Consider the following 23,467-nt stretch of genomic DNA (forward strand, 5'->3'; position numbering starts at 1 on the left):
GTGCACATAGGCATACTAACTAAATCAACAAGCATGCTGTGCCACGCATAAGTAAACATGAACACATCTCACTTGATTACCGCGGAAACTCGCTTCAAAACGCTGGAGTGAGGAAGCGCGGCAGCGGCAGCGAGCGAGTTGACCTTCGTGCTACGCCTCGCATCAACGCGAACTAAGCCGCGATAACACAGCGCGCGGCGGGCTGTCCCCGTCACAGATGGCTTTCAAAATACATCGGCCCGGGCGGGCGCTGCCGTCCGGGCCGCCCTGAGTCGTCCGCCCGCGGTCGCCGGCTCGCGCTCGCCCGCTTTCACTCGCACATATAGCACACGGCGCTGACTTTATCGCCCTTGAACTTTATACGGAACCTCACGGCGGCATCGACAACAGAAATGCGCCTGGAGTGTCCGTGTAATTTCTATCGCAATAAAATTGAAGTCACTGCGGGTTTTCGCGTCTGGAGTGCGGCATTCTCAATCGTATTTCGAAAGAACGAAGTCTGCATGCCTGTCGAAAATCGGCGAGTGTACTTGAATCCTTGCCAGATTCAGAGGGAGGGGAAGTGAGACCGCCCCCCACATCCCTCCTCTTGTTATCTGCATCACTCCAAACCAATTGGTTCACCGTTGTCACAATGACCCCGGTGCTCTTGGTCTCGACCTGTCGCGTACTAATTCGAGAAGCTTTGTCCATGAGACGCTAAGCTAGAAAAGCAGAAAGAAGACAGGTTAATGTGCGAGACGCGTCTCAGGATGAGAGTACGTGTGAAAGAACGAAAAAGAAGAAGCGATGAAGGAAAGAAGCCCGACACTGCGTGAAAATAAAGTTTGGTTCAATAGTGCGCCAGTAACGGTATGTAAGGGAACGTGACCTGTTATCTCAGTGACTCCATCATTGTGTCCGTGTGTTTTTTTTTTTTCGTCTGAAAAGCTGTCCGAGGAGCGAGCTGTTCACCATAGCATACATGTGTTGACGGTTATGTCTTCCAGGAGTGCCGATCCTGCTGACAGCACATGGTGGGCGAGGCAGGAGAGGGGGGCGCGTGCGTGCGCAAGAGGAACACGGAGTGCCCAAGAATTCCGAGAGAACGCAGTGCTGTGAATGCTGCGCTCAATGAGCGTGCCGAAGAACAAACTGCGCCGAGAATGCCCGGGGATACGTCAGCCAGAAGTGAATACGGTACCGCCGAAGAAAAGGAAGTCATACTCATTCGGGCATCGTCGTCGCCGTCGCAAGACAGATAAAAGCAAGAATTTGCGACAGCGTGGGGGAGTCTGCGGCTTTCCTCATGCGGCTTCCCGTAGTGCGGCGTCGGGGTGGCTTGCGGCCCCGCAGCATCCGACAAGCGTCCGAGGCTAAGAGGCGACGCGGAGCATGCTTTCTTCGGGAAAGCAAGGAGAGAGAGAGAGAGAGAGAAAGGAAGTAGTGGTTTAGGCGCCAGGATAGCGGCGAAGGAAAACAACACACGTGGGACGTTTGCTTTGCCTCCGACACATTAGACGCGTCATCGCGAATGATAGCACAAGGATGAGAGCGTGGGCACGGATTCGGCAGTGAAGCGAGCAAAGCGCTGTTGCTGTTGCGTTTGCTTGCGCACCGCGACCACGGCCAGGAAAGGCGTGAATCGCTTTTCCGCAGCGCCGTCACTCTTCGAGTGCGCGCGATTTCTCTCGCCCACTCGAATTGTTTCTGCTAAGGTAGAAAAAAACTTATCCAATGTCAAAGTGGTCGCTTCTTTCATACGTCCCCCTCCCCTTTAGCCTTTATCATTTTAGCCTTGAGGAAGTGAAATGTGCGCGGTCAGCCTTCCTAAGGCATCTCTATCTGCTCGAATTCTTCACGGTGACCTGCTCTCGTAGTATGTGTGCTTATTTTACTAGTTATGGATACGCGGCTCATTCTGCAAAGCTTCATATTTCGACTGGACAAATTTTGACAAGGCGTGAGCTTGCATTGTGGATCATATACCAAATACTTTATTTTAATTTACGTAGAACATGTAAGGGCACGATTAAAAGAAAGATGCGTGCGCATCATTCACTAAAGTTAAATATCTTTTCACTTTTCAGTATCGTATCACTACGATAAAATAGTATGCGTATGGCGGAATCGGAAAAGGTTTGCTGGTAGAAAGTAGAAAGCTACAGAGTATATATATATATATGAGAAAAAAGCAAGTCAACAGTGCTGGACAGCGAAAAAAAAAAAAGAAAGCAAGGTCTTCGGCGCATTAGTGAACCATATGGTTTGTTTCTTAGACTGCACTGCGTTCGGGATCGGGCCACATTTTTAGGCTGTAATATCTCCGGAATCAACCCATATTTTTCGTTGAGTAATGCAACCGTTCCGGTTTCGGTTTAAGGCGCGCGCAGTTTGAACGAGCGCATCTGGGTTTTATGTCAGCCTTTCATTTGCGATAATTACGCATTATTACTGTTCCGTACATAGCTCGATGCGAACTAAGTGCAGTTTTTTGTTCCAAGCTTCAATTTGACTGCTTTTTGTTGCTTTATGCGTGCTCTAGAAAGCCTCATATCGTCTCATTTGATTATAGATGAAATTGGCCAGATGTCCAGATCCCAACCCCAAACCAATATCTGAAGCCTTCAAAGAAGACTTCGTCTTCAAAAAATAATCGATGCATATCCTTATAGGTTCAGATGCCAATGAGAATTGGTCCTTTGCATTGCGCTGCGGTGCCACCACTCATACATTGGACGCTCACCCATTTGGAAGGTTGGAAGTCTGAGACTTAGTTTGGCATGTGCGCCTCTCTGCAGGACGTGACCTTGGGACGAGTGCAGATCAGTGCGAATTTCTGACAGCTAAGCAATAAAGAAGTATACAGTATTCTTGAATAAGGCCAAATCGACGGCGCAATTCACCTGCATGCGTTTAGGCGTCTCCAATTCCCTCGACTCGAGATTTTTGCCTCAGAGGAACATATATCAATGCTAGTCACGGTAAGCGGCAGCCATCCAGCGGTAATGCGAGATTCTGTGTGGGCGAAGACAACAGATTGCGCCCTTATACTTGCGTTCGACTATGCTTCTGGTTTTATTTGAGCCGCCGAACAACGTTTTGCAGTTTGTCAACCCTTCGCCATGCCCGCATTGAATGAATCTCACGAATTTTGGAGTATCACACGCATGTAGTTTTTTTAACGTAGCCCCGCGACCTAACGTTGATTGCCTTCAGCTAGAACTCCGAACACAACATGCTTGCAGAGCTGCGGTATTGAGCATTCGGTTCAGCTCGATGTATACGATTAACGCGAAGTATATTTCATTTCATGCCTGCCTATTTTCATGATGTTGCTTGAGAATCTCGTAGCACTTCTCGTCCTGATTCACGGGCAGCAACGTAACGGAAAGCCAGCACGAAGCGCGCGATTCGTTCCGAAGCGTTAGCGTAAGCGGCACGTTTGTTCTGTTCTGTTCTGTTCAAAACGGGTCCTGGTGACAGATTTTGGTAGAAAATAGCTCGGCTAGTCCACTTGTTGCAGTTCTATAACCTCTTAGGGAATCTGCAATGTTGCCTTAAAGTCGATTCGCAGTTACTTCTCCGGTAGATTACAATATATCTGTCACAAGGATTTCTACTGATGAATGAAGCAAATTACGTACGGTGTTCCTCTAGGGTCTATATTAGATCCGTTATTTTTTATTATATAAGTTAATGATATTGTGAATATACACCTTGCTCTTCATATCGTTCTGTATGCTGACGATACAAATGTGTTCTTTGCTGGGTATCAGCTACGTGAAATAGAAACAACGGCGAATATTTGGCTAAATGGGCTGTTAATTGGCTGTTGCTGAATCTAGTTCTATTCAACGTTAGTAAAACCAAATATGTTTCTTTAAGTCCAACAATAAACCTGATGACTTTAATATTCAGATTAACTTCAATAGCTCTACGATTGAGCTTACGTCAATTAAGTTCCTTGTTGTCCTTTTCGAATAAAGCTGGTCACCCCATGCAAGTAAAATTCACTATACACTCTCTAGATCCATAGGCATTCTGTTTAAAATTAGACATTTAGTTCCAACGCGGTTGAAACTTCGCTTGTACAATACACTAATTCAATCGCATTTACACTATCGTGTGCTAATCTGGGGTACTACAATTAAAGCTAACGTGGACAGAATAATTATTCTTCAAAAAAGAGATATTCGTTGCATTAAAAACCTAGGCCGCCGTGATCATACAGCTGAGCTCTTCTTAAAGCACGGGATATTAAAACTTAATCAACTATTTCAACTAAGACTGGCTACGTATATACGGGCAGAAGTAATTAAAAACGAGTCTAGTTTCTTTGAAACACACATACCTCTCTTCTAACCGTCAGTATGGTCCAATACACAACTATATTATCGCTTCTCGCTGCCGGACAAACAATGATACGAAAAACCTTTATTATTTAATCCCAAATTTCTTAAACCAACATTCAAGCACACTTGGTAGTATTAAAACATGCAAATCGCCAAGTGATTTCAAAAAGGTTATGAAAATGCATCTTATATCATGTTCACAATAAGAGTTTGTCGACCTTTGTGAATACTTGATCAAATTTCTTGCACATTAAGTCTCAGTTCCTATTTTCTTTTTCGATATCTCGGCGTTTCTTGATATTGTATCATATTTTCTTTGTTATAATTGCTTTACTTCAAACTCACTGCGCGCTTTGTTTACAAAATTGTACCATGTCTCTTTCTGTTTACTTTTTGTTTTGTATAACTCCTTTCATTATGTACTCGCCGTGTGTCGATTACTACGTTGTTTTCTCTTTCTTTAATACCGCCTATATCTTTAGCAATGTATGGATGACAGAGCCCACATCAGGCAGATATCTGCCTTTAGCCTTGTCATTCCATACAAATTTGTGTCTAAAACAATTTGAAATAAATAAATAAATAAATAAATAAATAAATAAATAAAGAAAGAAAGAAAGAAAGGAAGAAAGAAAAAGAAAGAAAGGAAGATAATTGGCGCATGCAGTGGCAGTAAAATACAGTCCAGGTCGAGGACGTTGCCGCCTTCCTGTGCCTCGCGCGTCGTTTGTTCCATGTATCACGGACACCTCACAAAGCGTTTCCAGCGTCCCGCGCACGCAAACTTCGTTCATGCGAACGGCGAATTTGATTTTTCTGGGGCACCATGTAATGATTTTGACACGTACTGACAGCAATTTAGAAAGGATCTATGTTCAAAGAGCATGGAAGGGTTGGTCCAGTAAATCAAACGATAAACATAGTGTCATAGAAGCAGAACAAATACTTACGTTTGCCAAGAAAATACTTGAAGTACCAGCGTGTTTGGTACTCTGGGTTCTCCAGCACGGGCGTGCTCGGTGAGCCGAACAGCTGCAAGGCAGAAAAGAACGCGGCGTCAGGCGGTTAGCTAGAGAAAAGTAAAAGACAGAATATTATTCGGTTGCAGGTGCCCTGCCCTTCCCCCCCCCCCCCCATCCTTCCTCCATGACGTGGCTGTATATCAATCTGCCGTCTAGCGCTGTACGAAGTGTGCACTATTGGCTCGGGAGTACCGCGGGAAAAAATTCTATATTTTTTTTTCATGCGTTCAAAATAATGAACTCCAGCAAACAAGCGCAATCCTTACAGAGTTGAACCAAGTGATGCACAAAGGCGCATGCTACTGTCACGCAACAACTATTGCTACTGCGCTGTAACACTGCGCGCTTCTTTTGGTCATTCATATAGTCATGTTAGATAGCGATTTCGTGACGGCGCAGATGTGTCGAATCATCACACACACAAAAGAAAATAGCGTGCAAAAGGGGACAAGAAATAAGACACGCGCTGTTTTTTTACTGTTATCGCTCACCAACTAGCTGACTATTGTATTCTACTTCAGATGTAAGTATGCCGATAGAGCCCTATCAATAGGAGGACCGAGGTAATTGTCTCCTGCCTCTGTGTACCTCTCCGAAAACTTGACGCCACTTAAATTAAAGTGGTACTCCTAGGTGGAGAGGCCAGACACTGTGTACGTAGCGCATGGAAGATATGGACGACCGCACGCTTTTACGTCCCACGTATCTATTTGCGGTGGAAAGTCTGTCTGCATGCCCCATAAAGCGAGGTTGTGACGCAAACTACGCGCAGCAGGCAATGGGTGAGGCGTAAACTCATAACGGATCATGGGACGGGTCGTCTGCTCGGCGCTTCCGGTTCAAGAGATGACGGTTCCTGCGCACTGTTGTGAACGGCCGTTCACGCCGCCACACCCTCCGGTTACGGCTCGCGCGATTATGGGCAACGGGCCGACTGCCTCGTCAATATGGTTCTCAAAGGATTCTGGAGGGACTGGAAGCGGTGAACTGCGGTACACAAATTTATAACTACGTGCGCTCGTTCCTCAGTGACCGCGCGGCCACAATGGGATTAAGCTCTACGAGGTCCGACACCTTCAACTGTCCCGACAGAGGCATCCCTCAGGGAGCTATACTCTCTGCACTGCTATTTAATGTGGGCATGAGAAAGCTAGCCCTGGGGAGCTAGATAAAGACCCGAATCTCGGATGTGCGATATATGCCGATGACATCACGTTCTGGGCTCACCAGGGGTCCTATGGGGACAAGCAAGAAACTCTTAAGAAGGCTATAGGTGCAGTCGTGGAATACGCGAGGGCAGCGGACATGGCGTGCGCACCCAAAAATCGGAATTCATTCGGGTGCGTGTGAAATACGCAAGAAAGAAGAACTGGGTGCCAATGACTCTGACTCTCGACGGGGCGCCGATTCGTGAAGTGTAGACACTCAGAATATTGGGGATGTGGATACAGCAGAACGCTGGCCCATCCCACACCCTTCAAAAACTAAACGGGGTCGCAGGAATCGTGGCTAGAATGATACGGAGAGTGGCAAGAAGCAGAGACGGTCTAACTGAGGGCGAACAATCAGGCTGGTTCACGCATTCGCAATTAGCCGCATCACATACGCCCTTACGTATCAGGCCTTGACAAACCAAGAGATCACACAGGCAAACACAATAATAAGAAAAGCCTTCAAAGCCGCCCTTGGTCTCCCCGAATGCGCTAGCCCAGAGAGATTCGAGGGACTGGTGTTCGGTATGGTCGTGGCACCGTGGGTGCTACCTCATCCCCTTCCCCTCTACATGGTCGTGGCACCGTCGGTGCTACCTCATCCCCTTCACCTCTCATGGTCGTGGCACCGTCGGTGCTACCTCATCCCCTTCACCTCTCATGGTCGTGGCACCGTGGGTGCTACCTCATCCCCTTCACCTCTCATGGTCGTGGCACCGTGGGTGATACGTCATGCCCTTACCCTCTACTGACCGGACCCCACGGCGCCGGAGAGGTCATTCACCCGACCTTCTCCCCGGATTCGTCGAAAAGAGGATCGACTTCTCCCTTCCGTGCTCGGTATTGCAGGAGGAGGGGCCCTCTCTCCGTGCCTGTCACGTGTCATCGACGGAAGCCAGATCCCGCCCACACTTGTAGAGAGCCTATTTAAGGGGCTCCGAAATGTACTTTTGAGAGACCTGAGACTTCATACTTCATGCTCTTCTTATTTTCTTTCAACTACCTTTGAAAAAACCGTGCAAGTTTCGCACTAGCAAATCGTCTCGCCCCTGATTGGTCGCCATGATCTACCGGATGCCTGCGGCCCGCCGACAACGCCACGCTACCCAATAAGTAATGTCGGTCGAGCTTCGATAGGCAGGCGTCGCTACTTCTCGGCAGCAGTACGGTACGCTACCCTGGAGTACGCAACACTGGGTCTGCACAGTACTTTTGACTATTACGCAGTCGCGACGTTATATGCTCAGAAAGAACGACTTTGTTCTTCAGCTCAGCGCACGGAAGTATCGGCGAGGTTGGGCTTTCCCCTGAGACCCCAGTATTGCGGAGAAGAAACGGCACAGATAGACCGCAACGTTCCATCGCACATCGCGGTGGCCCCATTTCCCAAAAACATGCACCCCAAGTACCATCCCGGACGACGCAGTGCATGGGTAAAGGCTCTGCACAGACGTTTTGGCATGGGACCGGCAGTGCATTATACGGATGCTAGTCGAACCAGCTCAGACACCTTCACCATAGTCGCTACATGTAAGAACAACATAACAACGGCATCCTTCAAAACCACCTCGGCCTGCGTGGCAGAGGTTGCAGCCATCGCCTTGGCCGATCGCCGAACCAATTCGGCTGTCGTATTATCCGACTCACAAGCGGCTTGTCGCCTGTTTCTAAACGGAACGGAAGCCCGATCAATACTCAATATTTTAGGCAATCAACTAGAGTGGCACCACACTATCATATGGTGTCCGGTAGACGAGGCACTGGCAGGAAATGCGAGGGCAGACCATATCGCTCAAGGATTAAACGTCCGAGCAACAGCATGGCCTAGCGACGACCTTCCACCGAATTCCCGTGACATCCTCCTACAGCAAAGGCAGGAGCGGAGACGTTTTGGAGATCCTCACTCCGATTTAAACAGCCAACAGGAGAGGGACAGGCGTCGTATTCAGACGACTACATACCCCAACCTGCACCACCTACACAGAATACACCCCACGAGGTTCACTGACGCGTGCCCGTGGTGCACAGACACACCCACACTAAAACACATCAAATGGGAGTGCTCCAGGAGGCCTCCGCACACAGACAGCCCCATAATACACCAACATCCACTAATGAGGAATAGGGAGTTCGAGGCATGGTTGCGGACGAGGGTCGGGAAAGGCAATTGGCTCTTCTGGACCAAGCCCAGCGAGTCGCTCGTGCCAGTGGGCCAACCCATCGTGCCTTATTTTCTTTATATTCAATAAAGCTTTTACTCACTGACTCTCAAAACGGATGATTTATGACCAGCGCGGTAGTATTTCGTTCGAGAGAGGTTTCAGCAATTAGCATGGATACGGCCATCACGTCTCCGCCGCACAAATTGGCATGTCCATGCTGGGGACGCAGTCAGTGTACAATCGGAGTCGACGTACGCATCACCTTTCATTATTTGTGCCCAGTGATGTGCGTGCGTTTCCGACAAAGCTTCCTTCTGGGGGAAAAGGCAACCGAACTCCGGATTGGCGGGACCTGATGTCATCGGCCTCCTGACGCCGGATTGGGGAAGTAACTGAACAATGACCACGCAGGGCATAAAACGAGCAATGGACGGCGGGAGTCATCGGCTGCTACAACTTCAACATGAACTTTTCTGTATTATGGTGAATTTGCTTGTAAATATGTAAATATATACGTGTTTGTCAAACGTCCTGAATATCGGACCCAGCCTCACGTTCCCTTACTGCTCCACGAGCGAAGTGAATTCCCCATCTTCCAACCCCCCGTCGCAACAGCACGATTCTCATGTTGAATTCCAATGGCGGAGTCGGAGCAGCCGACGGACTCCGCGAGCGAGCACTCGACTCTGGCGCAGAGCAACGCCTCCGGATCCGCGAGTGGAACACAACCTGCGCCGCCGGAGCAAGGCGGAAGCGGAAGTTCTATCACAGAGTTACCCAGGATACCTTGCGTGTTGTCATTTCCTTCCGCTGTTTGCTCCCAGTACCGCCGCACCGGTCACTTGCCTCTTCAGCGCCGTTCACCTGTTGTTTTTTTTAAAAGTGCGGAATGGATATCTCGCCAAGCGCGCAGCAGCTTTTGCTTCCTCTCGAGTCGTGACCGGTGGCGCCTCCCATCAGACAAACGTGGTAAAGGAAATACGTCACGCAGAGTTCCGGTCCACTACGCCGATTTTAGCGGAGCATCTTTTTCTGCTCCACGGAGTGACTCCCGCTCTGAATCCCCTCCGACTCTCTCATTGGAACCCGCCCTCACTCTGCCATTGGAACAAACTTGCTCCGAAAGGAGCAGAAAAACTTGCTCTGACTCCGCCATTGGAATTCAACATCGGTTTGCGGGACCGGTCACCATTGCTCTTTGTGTACCTTCATTACGAGGTATCGCCGACGTTGATAAATTCTAGAGCCTGTGGAACCCGCCCTCACTCTGCCATTGGAACAAACTTGCTCCGAAAGGAGCAGAAAAACTTGCTCTGACTCCGCCATTGGAATTCAACATCGGTTTGCGGGACCGGTCACCATTGCTCTTTGTGTACCTTCATTACGAGGTATCGCCGACGTTGATAAATTCTAGAGCCTGTGGAACCCGCCCTCACTCTGCCATTGGAACAAACTTGCTCCGAAAGGAGCAGAAAAACTTGCTCTGACTCCGCCATTGGAATTCAACATCGGTTTGCGGGACCGGTCACCATTGCTCTTTGTGTACCTTCATTACGAGGTATCGCCGACGTTGATAAATTCTAGAGCCTGTGGAACCCGCCCTCACTCTGCCATTGGAACAAACTTGCTCCGAAAGGAGCAGAAAAACTTGCTCTGACTCCGCCATTGGAATTCAACATCAGTTTGCGGGACCGGTCACCATTGCTCTTTGTGTACCTTCATTACGAGGTATCGCCCACGTTGATAAATTCTAGAGCCTGTGGTGGTCGCATTGATGACTGACCACGAAGTCTGAGTGTAGGAATATGTTTTTAGCCGATTGATCGAACACGTGATTTAGCTATGCATGCTATCGCTGTTTCGTGCTTATCTTGAATGACGAGTCGCACTCGCACTTGTACGTACTTGACCCGTTCGGGTCAAGGACGTCAGTGATTTTGTACGGTTTCAGGCGTGAATATCAGATTTGTGCTAGAGCCCGTCGGTATACACGTACTGTCGGCCAAAAAAGTAAACGGACCACGGCTCAAGTGGCCGGATCGGCTGTGGGGCCACACCGGGGCGCTGCTATCGCGCTCCGCGTTAGCTCCGCGCGCTGACGGCGAGAGTGCCCCGAGTGACGCCAGACTTCGCCCTCACTCTCACGTGGGGTCTCGTCACGCTTGATAAATTTCTAGTGCACCGTTTGGTTACTCTGCTGCTGACGCTCTCGACGAAGGGGACTGTGCGTCGCCGGTAGTCCAGCGCATGGCGCTGTCGTGGAGTATCGGGCGGCCGCAGCGCTTCAAAGCGCGGGACTCAGAAGAAAAGAAGACCCGTTCTGATTGTTGTTTTGCTTATGTTCACCTTTTGTTTAATATTAGTGCATGTCGCCTGCGTCCACCGCTGCTCCATTTTAGGCTGCATAACACAAGTAGCTGCAACGGCGGTGATAGTGATGCGCGCTTTTTCACGCCAGCCCGATAAGTTACAGGCGCAAAGCTTTACTGAGGGCACGGCTTTTCTGTCAAGATTACTTTTCCGGCAGTGCCTCCAGCAGTGGGTTTACTATTTCCATGAGTGACGCCTCTGAAAACTGCTTTAGTTAGCTACTACAATGCGTAGGCCGTTATTAAACTTTACAAAAGTACGGCCAGGAAGCAATAATTGGGAAGACAAGTCGGAGAAACTAGTCAGTCGTGAAAATTTATTCACGGAAGCATTACATGGCTTGAAGGGGTCCTCAGTGCGATGAAAAGTTGCCGTTGACCGCGATGACTTGGCATACTCGCCTTGGCATCGAGTCGTAGAGCGCCGTCGCTATAGCTTCGGACGTCCGCGAAGCGCTTCCCACTATCTAACTTATTGCGCGGACGTGAAAGAGCGCGCGTCACCGTAGCTGCCGTTGCGGCTACTTGCGTTATGCTGCCTAAAATGGAGCAGCGGTGGAGGCCGGCGACATGCACTAATAGGAAACACAAGCTGAATATAAGCAAAACAACAATCACAACGGGTCTTCGTTCCCTGTGAGTGCCGCGCTTTGATTCGCTGCGGCCGCCCGCCACTGTACGACAGCGCCATGTGCTGGACTACCGGCGACGCAGGGTCCCCTTCGTCGCGACCGTCAGCAGCAGAGCAACCGAACGGTGCACTAGAAATTTATCTACATGTCGAGGCCCCGCGTGAGAGCGAGGGCGAAGTCTGGCGTCACTTCGGGCACTCTCGTCGTCAGCGCGCGGAGCGCGATAGCAGCGCCCCGGTGTCCACCACAGCCGCTCCGGCTACTTGAGCCGTAGTCCGTTTACTTTTTTGGCCGATAGTACGTTTTCACCTGTCGTAGCCAATGATAAAATGCGTTGCGCAAGTGCGCACAGCTGCTGAGACCCTTTTCTTTCCCAAAGCAAAATACCTTCCACACATTTGGCTTTCCGAAGTTTCATATCACTGCAATAGTAGATCCTTGGGCAAGTTGGTACGACATACTTGGAATTTTATATAATGTTACAGCGAACCTTCATACGTTTTACGACGTTTGCATATGAACCATACATGTTTTGGCTTGTAAAATGAATTGCTGTTCACATTATTGATAATATTTCCCTGAGCACGCGCAATAACAAAATGTTAACCACGCAGTCCGCATGGTTTAACCACGCTTTAACGTACCATCTCTTATAAATGTATCTAAGGCGTTGAAAGCTGCAGTATATCCTTTGTGTTTAGGACACTGTGATTTTGTACTAGATATGGAATGTGAGGCATGCTAGAAGTGTTCGTTGCCTGCAGCTGGCTTTCCCGCACGCTTGAGTCTGTATGAACGTGCTTTCGACTTCTCTTCATAAAGAAACCACTGCAGCTTTGTGATTATCAGGCTAGTGTTTCTCGCCTCGTGCTCCTTTTGAAAAATATACGAGAAAAACTACGGTCTACGTCTTTCAATCCTCTGAGTACACATAGCTCACCTTGCATCGAACACCAAATTGGTGTTCTGGTGCTGCAAGACATTCGTGCCAAGAAAAAGCTTCGATTGGAACCACTTGCCCGCCGATAGTTCATGCACAGACCATGCATGTTTGAATCAGCCAAGTAAAACTGAGATGAAGTAAATAAAAAAAGAAAATGTTATCGTTGGCACCAAAGAATTCGCTTCAGAACAAGGAAGTGCGACTCATCATTCAAGATAAGCACGAAATCGCCAGAGCACGCATAGCTAATTCACGCGTTCGAGCGATTCGGCTAACACATTATTTTAAATTACTGCCTACGCTCAGATTTCGTGGTCAGTCAACGATGCGACCGTTAGCAGCGTGGGCGATACCTTGTGACGAAGGCGCACGGAGAACAAGCGCGACCGGCCCCACGAATGGAGAATCGTGCGCCGGAACCGTCATCCGTTGAACCGGAAGCGCCGAGCAGACGACATGTACCACGAGCCTTTACGAGTATACGCCTCATCTATAGAGTCAAGAAAGAGAAGGTAAGCAATAAAAAGAACACTCTGGTGCTGACTCTCCGTAAAACTCCTACGTAACCAAGGGCGGCTACTTCGACGCCATGCATTAAGCTGGATTCGCACGACAGGACGGATCGCCGAGTCGATTCGCAGACGACCGTGACATGGCCAACGTGGCTGAGCTGCAACGAATCGGACCACTAGCAGCTCGTCTGCTTCGTTATTGTGTGTGCGGCGCGATGCAGCGGCACTGCTCATGGGAATCGGTCATCCGTCCCGTCGCCTGAATCCCGCTTTAGCGTATACCAGCGGCATGTTCCTGCTCACAACTGTGGGAACGTATGAGCACACGAGGCTTCAAGCACTGTACAGAACCAACAAAATGAGAGAAACATCGGGTGGGATAATATAGCAACCCTAATTCAATCTCTTTCCTTGCACGGTGTTAAATGCACGGTGACCGTGGATTTTACATATAATGTTCGCAGCAGTTTCTATACTACTAACACACAGCGCACCTTCCGCTTTGCAGCGGAGCTTATACGTAAATTCGGCGCTGCGAGCCGCTCCTCCGAATCAACGGCCGCGACACTCGTGCGGCGGCAGTTGCAAGGTCGATTCAAATAGGTCGCGAAGCTTCGGGCGAAAGGCGGTTCAGTACAGATTGTCACCGACATCAGCACGGGGGGTTATGGGAGCAGCGATTGAAGCGCGACTAGGTTTGGAGGGAACAAACATTGGGAAAGAAAAACGCGTTTTTTAATTCAAACGGGACACAGTTAGATTCATTCAACGAAAATAATGTTCCTAGTCAATTTTATATATTCGTGACGAGTTAAAAAAATACAAGTTTAATTTTATTATTATTAATAAATGCATTTTTTTTCAGCGCCCATCGCTACAGGGGGCGTTGACGCCACCATCACTCGCAATGCAATGCACGTCTTGAAATGGGCAGAACGGCGCACTCGTATCACCTGTTGAAATACGCCCCCCTCACAGTTTCTGCTTTCTTGCTTGTCGAAGTTTGTCTGAATTTGGTGACGCGGGTAGCTTCATTGCTTCTTAATCTGTTCAGTCAAAAGTAGTGAGTTACGACCGCCAGATAATTGTGTAGTTGTTTTCGTGCGGCTGCGCTGGCCGACGGGCTTAGGATCAGCACTCTACACCTAAAGCTTTCGTCGGCCTCCAAAGAAAGTATGTTCTGTGCAAAGATGCGATTTCGACAACCGTACGGCTGGCCTTTTCCTGCATCGCTTGCCACGCTGAAAGCTCGAAACGCCCATAAAGTCGAATGGCGGGGCACTTGAATATATAGCTCCAAAGGAAGAACAACAAAACAAATTTCGCGCCTTCGAAAACAAAATGACGTCACTTCTGCTTTTAACGGACATGGCGTCACATTATTTTTTCTTCCGCCGGAAGTGTTCCCAGCACATACAGATGGCGCTAAGCACCATGGACCGCCGATGGACCGCCATGTTTTGAACGTATGGGCTCCTATGGAAGCTTCGCTACCAGGTATATTTACCTTGGCAGTTGCGCGCGTTGTTGGCGCGTGCTGTGCGCGGGCACCGGCGCTGTGACGATCAGAAAATGCTGCAGCACCGTACACACACCCGCTGATGCATCAATGCGCCTTGTTTATCGCCCATAGACGCAAGAAAACCAGGCAGGAAGAGTCGAAAGAACTCATCGGAATGGCAAGGAACAGCTATACCATATGATTTGCGGATAAGTGGTGTTTTCGCGTAATGTGCAAGTTTTTTTTTCTTATTTACTGCATTCACTATCAGAAAATGACGTTTTTTTGTTTGTTTTTCCTTGTCAGCAGACAACTCCCGTCAGACCATTTAGCCTTTATACGCGTGCACTAATTTGAACAGGCAGACAATATCAAATCTGAGATAAGCAATAATAATTGTTTATAAGTTACAGCTGGAATTAACGGTGATCTAGAATTAATACCGGGCGCTATACGAGAGAAGAAAAGTCATTAAAGAAACGGCTAACGTTGTGGCTGGGGTTTGACGAAGGACGCTTTTCATCCCGAAGAAAAGACGTAGAACAGAAAACGAAAATAAATAATAAAGCCAAGAGGCCTTGGAAATTATTGCGCACCAAAAATGCAACTTGCAATAATTGTTCCCACACGTGACGCCGCAGTCAGTTCGTGGCAACACCTTGGTGTATTCCCTAATCGTGCAGGTAGACTGCGGCGCAGAATTACGCTACGTTCCTCGAGCTTCGCACTAGCGATGAAAGAGAGAAAGAAAAACGGCGCGGTATGACCCAACAACCGCTGTCCCAATTAAGGCCAGCTTGACGGGCCCACAAGCCGGCTCTAAACCCCACTCATCCCTCTACATCGGGAGACGCGCGGCCGCGAAGATTGCAACCGAGGGAAGCAGCGCGTTTCTGGTCGCCGGGAAGCGGCGTAGCGCAGGAAGGCAAACAAGAGAAGGCAAACCCGGCAAACCCGAAGGCAAACCCGTCGCTGCAGGCGCGGCTGGAGGTGGCGAGCCTTCGAGGGCTTCGGTTGGCACACGGGCCAGCCGGCTCGCCCGAGCAGCAGGAGCCGGGGAGAGGAGGTGACCGGGGGGGATCATTCGGCGATCGAAAGGGACGGAAGGGCGGGCAAAGGGGGAACAGACGTAGGGGCCAGTGAGAAACCGATCACGTCACCCGGCAACGGGAAACACAGAGCGTGTATCTCGGAGCGCTACCAGACAAGAAAAGGAATTGGGCGGGAAATTTTCTCGTATATGTGCTTCCCGCAAAAGTTTACAGGTATTGCGAAGCACACGGGCATCGGCCACCAACGCCGCGAGATGAAAAGGGTCCAGCAGAGAGCCAGATACGTGGCCCGGATATGATACGCTTTTCAGAAGCGCCTTTCCGAATTGCGTTTGGCGCTTTGCTTCTGCAGGCAGAAGAAAAAGAAGAAACTCAAATAGAGACGCTGCTAGAATAACATGCAGCATATTTAATAGAGCCATAAAGTCATCAGAATGCCAAAGCGAACTCGAGCTGCTCGAGGGAAGCGTCGGCAGAGCGATGATAGAAAAAAGTGAAACTTCAGGCGAGATCGATCACGAAAGTACCGGCGCTCTTTCTTTTCGTCCGCGCTCGGGGTTTCGCAGCTCTCCGCGCAGCGCGCGCGCGCGACATTCGTGCGCCTGAAAGGAGCCGTTGGGCGTCATTTTGTTCACGCGGCCTCACCGCACGCTGCGAATTCGGGCGACCCGGACACGAAGCCACGTTTGCGTCAATGGCGCAGCTCGGGGTAGGGGAAGAGGTGCGCTATAAAAAGCGGAGGTGGGAGAGCCCGCTGAGATTGTCCACTAGCCGGGCTGTCTGCAACGATGACGCTGCGGCGGAACGAGCTTCGCGCGAAATCAGCAGCAACGGCAGATGAAAAAGACACGAAATGCCTCCTTCAAGGAGATGAGGAACGCGGCGGCTCGGTTTTCTGTTCCTTTCGTACGTCCAGACGCCGCCGTGTCAGTACGCTCAGAATCGATCAGAGACGCGCCCGTCAGAAAAGCAGCGTCCCGCGTCGGCCTCGAGCGTCTCGTGGCTTCGCATGAGGCGCAGCTCGTGCTGCACGACTGCGGTCTGCAATCATAGTCCACTCCTGAGACGCTGGAATACATGGCTCCATACAAATCGAGTGTAATGCGAACAGTGACAGAGGTACTACGAGCGCTGCTCTGCCTGAAGTGCTAGTGTGAGGCGAAGATGAGATATATACATATATCGAGGCAAGGGGCGGTGTGGTGAGGGCAAACCTATAGGCCGCCAAACCGTCTCAGTGTGTGTGCGCGTGTGCGTGTGCATGTGTGCGTGTGCATGTGTGCGTGTGCGTGTGTGCGTGTTCGCGTGCGTGTGCACGTGTGTGTGTGTGTGTGTGTGGATTCGGCTTCCAGCTACGGCAAGTTGTCCTTTCACTCACTTTAATTTTAATTTACCTTATTGTTTCTACATTTCATTTAAACACAAAAATTATTTCACCTATGCTTTATCCAGCTTCATTGTCTGCTGTGTTCCTATCGTTGTAACTAAACAAAGTCGAGTACCACGAATCCCCTTATGCATACATACATATATATAACAAAAAAATTTGGTTAATGCAGAGGCACCATAATGTCTCGTGAAAGAAAAAAAATGATACTTTTGTCACCTTCAAGTCAGTTCTCGCCCACTTAGTGCCTAATAAAGTGCCTTTGGTAGACTGTCACTAGATGTAAAACTGTGACACATAACACGAAGAAAAAGAAAAGAAAACAGTCATACAACTAGAAACTTAAGCCTAATTCAAAAGCTTTTCCACACGTCAGTCCCTGGTTTGTCACAGAAATGGCTATCTGATGAGGTCGCGTTTCATTAAGAAGACTAAATGAGAAAGAGTCATTTCAAACGCTGACAGAACAGTGCCAAAATTCGTGCATAGTTGATTTCATGCAGCGTTCTTTAGCTTCGTGCGTCTTTCGTTCAAATTTGCGCACCACATTGTGATCTAGGCCACCGAAAAGCGCATTTAGTCATCGCTGTCACTTTCTTTTGCTGATAAGCTTAAGCCGTCCACATTTTTACATAAACGTAGGTTAAGGAGCTGATAGAACAAGAAATTTCAACGACCAATCGTAATCCTTTAGGTACACAAAAGATAGCTCTATGGGCTTTTATATTGTACAACGTACATACTAAGCGCATAATCATATATGTTCTCTATAAAAAAAATTAAACCTGGCTTACGCTACTTGGTACAAAGCTTCTCCATATGCATTAGCTTTTATTTATTTTTATATTTTAGTACTTGTTTATTTGCATATTAACGACTTACGCAGCACCAAGTGAAAAGAAGTAGCCATAACTGCTGCTTGCGGAAGATAGATGAAAAGAGAATGACGCCTTGTCCATATTTTATCGCTGAAGGACAGGTTATGAATTAGGTAAGCTTAATAACAAGGTGGTTTGCCTTTACTTTTGAAGAGTATTGACCTGCTGTCCGAGGTTAAAGATCAATTACGCCGTTATTTAACGTACCTCCACCATAGTCCTGTCATTTTGCAGTCGGCGTTCGCAGTCGCCTTGTTTCTTTCTTTATGACTCCGGGAGCGTATGTCATAAACGAGCTTCTAAAGCCGGTGCTATACGCTACGTCGAGCGCAGGTGACACATCGCTTCTCTCCGTCCTTAGTTACATTGTAATTGCTGTTTATTGGAGGATTAATTATGATATCATATAAGTAAGTGACGGTCAAGAATTCAAATCACCAAGTTCCTGTTTCTCCGCGCCTGTTTCCTAGTCTACTCAAAAAGAAAAGGGGGGGGGAGGGGTAGAAGGAGGTCAAAAGGCTGGTTCTTTAATAGAGTGGGTAGGAGCTACCTGATGTAACACAAAAGAGAAAAATGCACTGAGAGGAGGCGCTTTGGCAAGCTTGTCTTTGGACACGTGGTTGTCAAAGGAGAGAGCACGAGAGACGAAGCGGGGGGGGGGGGGGGGGGAAGACCGCCACAAAAATAGGCATATGAATAAGGCAGAAAAAAAAAGAAACGCGAAGAAACACTGCAAAATTGAGGCAAGAAAGTTTGAAAGCCTTTCGAGGGCTGTCGAATGTGGCTCATTTTGGTGGGGACACAAAAAAAAAAACGTAAAAAAAGAACACAACTTACGCAGACGTCATCCTTTCCCTGCGTCCAAAAGGCCTGAAAGAGTTTCCATGGTGTTTGAATCAAAGAAACGAACAAATCAACAAACCAGCAAACAAACAAAAAAGCGACAAAGAAAGGAGCGCGTACTAGAAACATTGCGGGTAGGAAGAGATGCAAGAAGAACATATATATATATATATATATATATATATATATATATATATATATATATATATATATATATATATTGCGGGACTCGTTCGGGCAGAAACAGAACAGTGACGCAAACGTCATAGCGCGCTCTGGTAGTGGGGGGAACATAGCTTATCTTGAAGGTCCATGAGGCCCGCTCAAAGTGATTGCCCGGTGAGAGAGAGAGAGAGAGAGAGAGAGAGTCTCCTCAGGCTCCTTTAGACGCCGTCATGCAGCTTGCTCTACCTTCTTCGCAGCGAGCCCGCTCTGATAAGTGCTTCCGGGCACTGTTTTGGCTTGGTGACGCACATTAGTCACACACCATTTCCCCACCTGACTCATGGCAGGGCTCGTGTCACAAAATTTAGGGCCGGTTGTGCGCTTAATTTGGTTCGGTAGAGCTGCATATTTTTGTCTCAGTATAAACCGCTCCTCCATGATTTTAGAGCGTGGTAACAAGAAAGAGAAAAAAAAGAGAGAAAGAAGGAAAGAAAGAAACCTCCGCGCAGTTTCCATTTCCATGCGCAGCTATACGCTGCAGGCGCGAGTTTCACTTCGAGTACGTTGTCGAAACTGCTCTGTGATTGCTTCATTGGCTGCTTTTCTCTATTTTACCTAGAGCACATAGCGTGTTGGTGGCACGGTGTAGGTCAACTGGTGTCGACGTACGCTTGTCTTTACTGGCAACCATCCCTCTCCCATCTTCCTTTCTCTTCGTGCAACTCTGCCCGCCGCTCAGTACGAGTACAGACCGACACGATTTCCACCCAACTTTAATACACCGAGTTGGAGAATAACATCTACTGATGGAGTTAATTGATATTTAGCGCAATGATAGTATTGAAAAGAAGAGCGGTAGAGCAGAGATTTGGGCTAGTTGGTGTAAGCTCATCTTGTAATGCTAGTTCATCTTGTACTAGTCATCAGTAATATTACATCTTGCAACATTACTGCGCCACAGACACACGGACAACAGAAGCAGAAGTGGACAGGATGCGCGCAGAAAGAAAACAAAAATTTAAAAATGAAGAAGAAGCTTAATTTTATTCAAATTACCGTATTTACTCGCGTATAACCCGCCCTTGCATATAACCCGCACCCCTAACTTTGAACCCCATGAAATAAAAAAAAATATCCTCGCGTATAACCCGCACACTTACCTGAAAAAATGAGGACTAGGAAGTTACAACTGAGCAAACAGTCACCATTTTAGTTTTCAAAACAAATATATTTGAAAACGACTGCCGCAACGTTGTCAGTGCTGTCGTTCAATTGTCAATCGTCGCCACTCTCACTGCTGCCGTCTGAGGCTTCATCGCCGCTCTCAAAGACGTAATCATCTTCGGTACCATCTAGGCTGTTGCTTATGGCACACTTCTTGAAACTCTTGCGTACCATGTCGGCCGGGATCATCCCCCATGCATCTACGATCCACTGGCACAGCAGTGCAATATCTGGCCTTCGCACGCGTCCCGTCGGCGTAAGGGCGTAAAGGCCATCGGCCATCCACTGGGCATATAGCCGCTTCACGTGAGCCTTGAAAGGCTTATTGATGCACACGTCGAGTGGTTGGAGCATGGAAGTCATGCCGCCAGGTATTACGACAAGGTCTGTGCCGTTGTCAGCGAGGCGAGCTTTCACCGCGTCAGTGCAGTGGCCTCGGAACGAATCCAGCACCAGCATCGAACGGCGTGCCAACAAGGCACCTGGTCTTTTTTCCCAGATTGCTTGAATCCAGTCAATGACGAGGTCACTGTTCATCCACGAGTTATCTTCCACTCGCACAACAATTCCTGGGGGAAGTGGTGTACTCGGTAGAGTCTTGCGCTTGAATATTACATACGGGCGCAGTTTGGTGCCGTCGGCCAAAGCACACAACATCACTGTGCAGCGCAGCTTGGTGTTGCCGCCAGTCAGCACACTAACAGATTTTGCGCCCTTTTTTTCCAGGGTCGTGTCCATAGGCATCTCGAAATATACTGGCGTTTGGTCAGCATTTCCCAGCTGAGATAGCAAGTAGTTGCGCTCTTTCCTCAGTCCGATGACGTAACGTTGAAAGTTGAGCAGCTTCTCCTCGTAAGCGTCGGGAAGCCGCTGGCACATGGTAGTTCGCCGCCGCATCGAAAATCCATGCCTGGCCATAAAGCGCTGCAGCCATCCGCGGCTCGCATGAAACTCGCGTGGAATGTGCATTTCCCGGGCCAGCTTCAGGGCTTGCATCTGCGCCATCTCTGTAGACACAGCGTGGCCACGACTCCTCTGCTCCTCGATGAATTTTGCAAGCTGCGTCTCGAGGTGAGGGTACGCGCCAGTCTTCGGGCCGCGAAACGCTCGCCTGTCCTTGTTCGCAGCTTCGAGAGAGTCTTTTTTCTTCCGCCAGTCGCGAATGCAAGATTCGTCGACATCGTTCTTTCTCGCAGCAGCTCTGTTGCCGATTTGTTCAGCAGCGGCGACGATCCTGAGTTTCTCCTTCGCCGTGAATGATTGCCGCCGAGACACACTCATGATGCCTAGACAAGGCTGGCGAACTGTGCAAACTGGGCGTACAAGAAACGGCACCTTACTCAAGGCCCATCAACGTCTGAACAAAGCGTATGCAAAGCATGCGAAACGCGTGGCTGGCGTGGGACTAAACAGACTATGGATGTGGATCTGGCTGTGACCTGCGTTGGCCTCTTGTTGGCTGGATGGATGGATCATAGTGGCTTAGCCCTTTGTAACGGTGGTGGCTTGCGCCCCCTAGCCTAGGATTCCCCCCTTTTTTTTCCCCCGTAATTTTGTTCGTATTGTGAACTGTAATTTGTCCCTCTTTTATAGACTCACTCGTCCCTAGCCCCTTTTGCACCAATCTTCCAACCTACTCTTTGTCACCACTACCCTTCTCTCATCCACACGTCCGTCCTCCCCTGCAAATCCCAGGGCACCCTCTATATCTATCGCCGCGTCTTCGGCAATGTCCGGACGAAGTGTTCTGCACCGCAAAACGATATGCTCCATGGTCTCCGCTTCCACGTGGTCTTCTTTCAGTCCATACTGGCCTTCGGTGGTCAAAAGGTTGGTGCAATATTAATATGCACTGCAACACACGTTGATGTCGATGGGGATGCGGACTCTGCACGGCAGGCCGCGCGTTGCCGTGAAGCCGACCCGCCGAGCCCCCCTTCTCCGGAATATTCGCGTATTACCCGCACCCCCACTTTTTAAACACATTTTTTCAATTTTTGGTGCGGGTTATATGCGAGTAAATACGGTATGTGATTTGGACATTGCTTTATGAGTGTAAAGATACTACGATTTACGCCGAAGAATAATCTAAGTGAGACCTTACGCCTGCATCTAAGAAATAGTGGCTGTTTTTTTTTTTATCTCTCACTTTAAGACGTCCTTCTGCAGAGGTGTAGTATTGGCTTATTTTTTTCTGTCAAGTTGGACTGATAAGCTGAAAACTTGCCCGATGATAGTCTTCACCGCTTCATAAGCGCTTTCCTCGACCTATTCATAATATCGAGAGGTCCAAAGAGAGTTAAGATACCCCAAGTTTACTAAATACTTAAACCTTGACACATTCAAATCACTCCACACTTGAGCACTGTTGTGCAATAAAGGCTGCTCGACGCATTCAAGCCACGCGTAGTCTTAATCATCGTCTGTATACGCGTGCTGCGTGGCCGTTCTTTAGCAGGTATGAGTAAAGTTGTGTGCGCAATGCAGCATGACTTACATCAAATCAAATTAACTAAAAGTTTATTGACCATCGCAAGCCTGTAGAGCGGAGCAGACGAGCAGTGTACGCAGATTTGACTTGAGGCCTGCGCCCTCTACAGAGAAAGTCTGACTTTGCAGGTAGCATTTATTTCACGTAAATAACGAAAACCAAAGTCCATACAATCCGCTCACAAAGCAAAGAATCACACAATAGTTACCGGCAATAAATATGGCAAGAATGTTAGTGAGCGAAATCCATATAGAAACAAAATCGTGCACAGTGGTTGCATCAAAGCGCAATAATTTAGAGGGCATATCTGTAAACAGCCCTATTGAAAAGGTACCGCATGTCTTTCCAAAACTGCACACGTCCGCCGCACCAGCTGATTTGCCTGGTCAGCGCGGAGACACGATAGGTGTGCAACAAAATATTACCAAATATAAACAACAAGCGCAACAAACATTTCAAAAGAATAAATGTGCGTTAAGTGTAGGAAATATGGCAAATAACATGATGGCTTTTGTTGCCTATATTCAGCGTGAATGCTTGGTAAATACCACGCAATACCAGTGCGTGCGTCATGGTTGTGTTGTCCGTGTTGTATACGATTACTGGATTCAAAACAAATACATTGCCTACTTTGAGCCCTGATTTGTGGTCATTTCTCAAGTTAGTCAATGCGCCCCACCCCCTTTTTTAAAAATTTTCCGGCTATGACCGAATTGCAGTCCCCTGAAGCCCACGTCCCAA

General features: G+C 48.5%; 1 protein-coding gene across 4 annotated transcripts in view; it reads right to left on the minus strand.

The window, feature by feature from the left end:
* Positions 1 to 23,467, minus strand: part of LOC142586075 (GTPase-activating Rap/Ran-GAP domain-like protein 3) — a 567,772-nt gene that overhangs the window by 97,790 nt on the left and 446,515 nt on the right. For 3 of the 4 annotated variants that reach the window (XM_075697339.1, XM_075697344.1, XM_075697351.1), the window contains exons 4-5: positions 18,841 to 18,873; positions 5,285 to 5,366 (exon numbers count right to left, since the gene is read on the minus strand). In XM_075697339.1, the coding sequence (XP_075553454.1) occupies positions 5,285 to 5,366; positions 18,841 to 18,873 (115 nt within the window). The remainder of the gene's footprint in view (positions 1 to 5,284; positions 5,367 to 18,840; positions 18,874 to 23,467) is intronic. The other variant, XM_075697347.1, reaches the window with a different exon arrangement.

This window comes from Dermacentor variabilis, chromosome 1 (genome assembly GCF_050947875.1).
Source record: "Dermacentor variabilis isolate Ectoservices chromosome 1, ASM5094787v1, whole genome shotgun sequence".
NCBI classification, from domain to species: Eukaryota; Metazoa; Arthropoda; class Arachnida; order Ixodida; family Ixodidae; genus Dermacentor; species Dermacentor variabilis.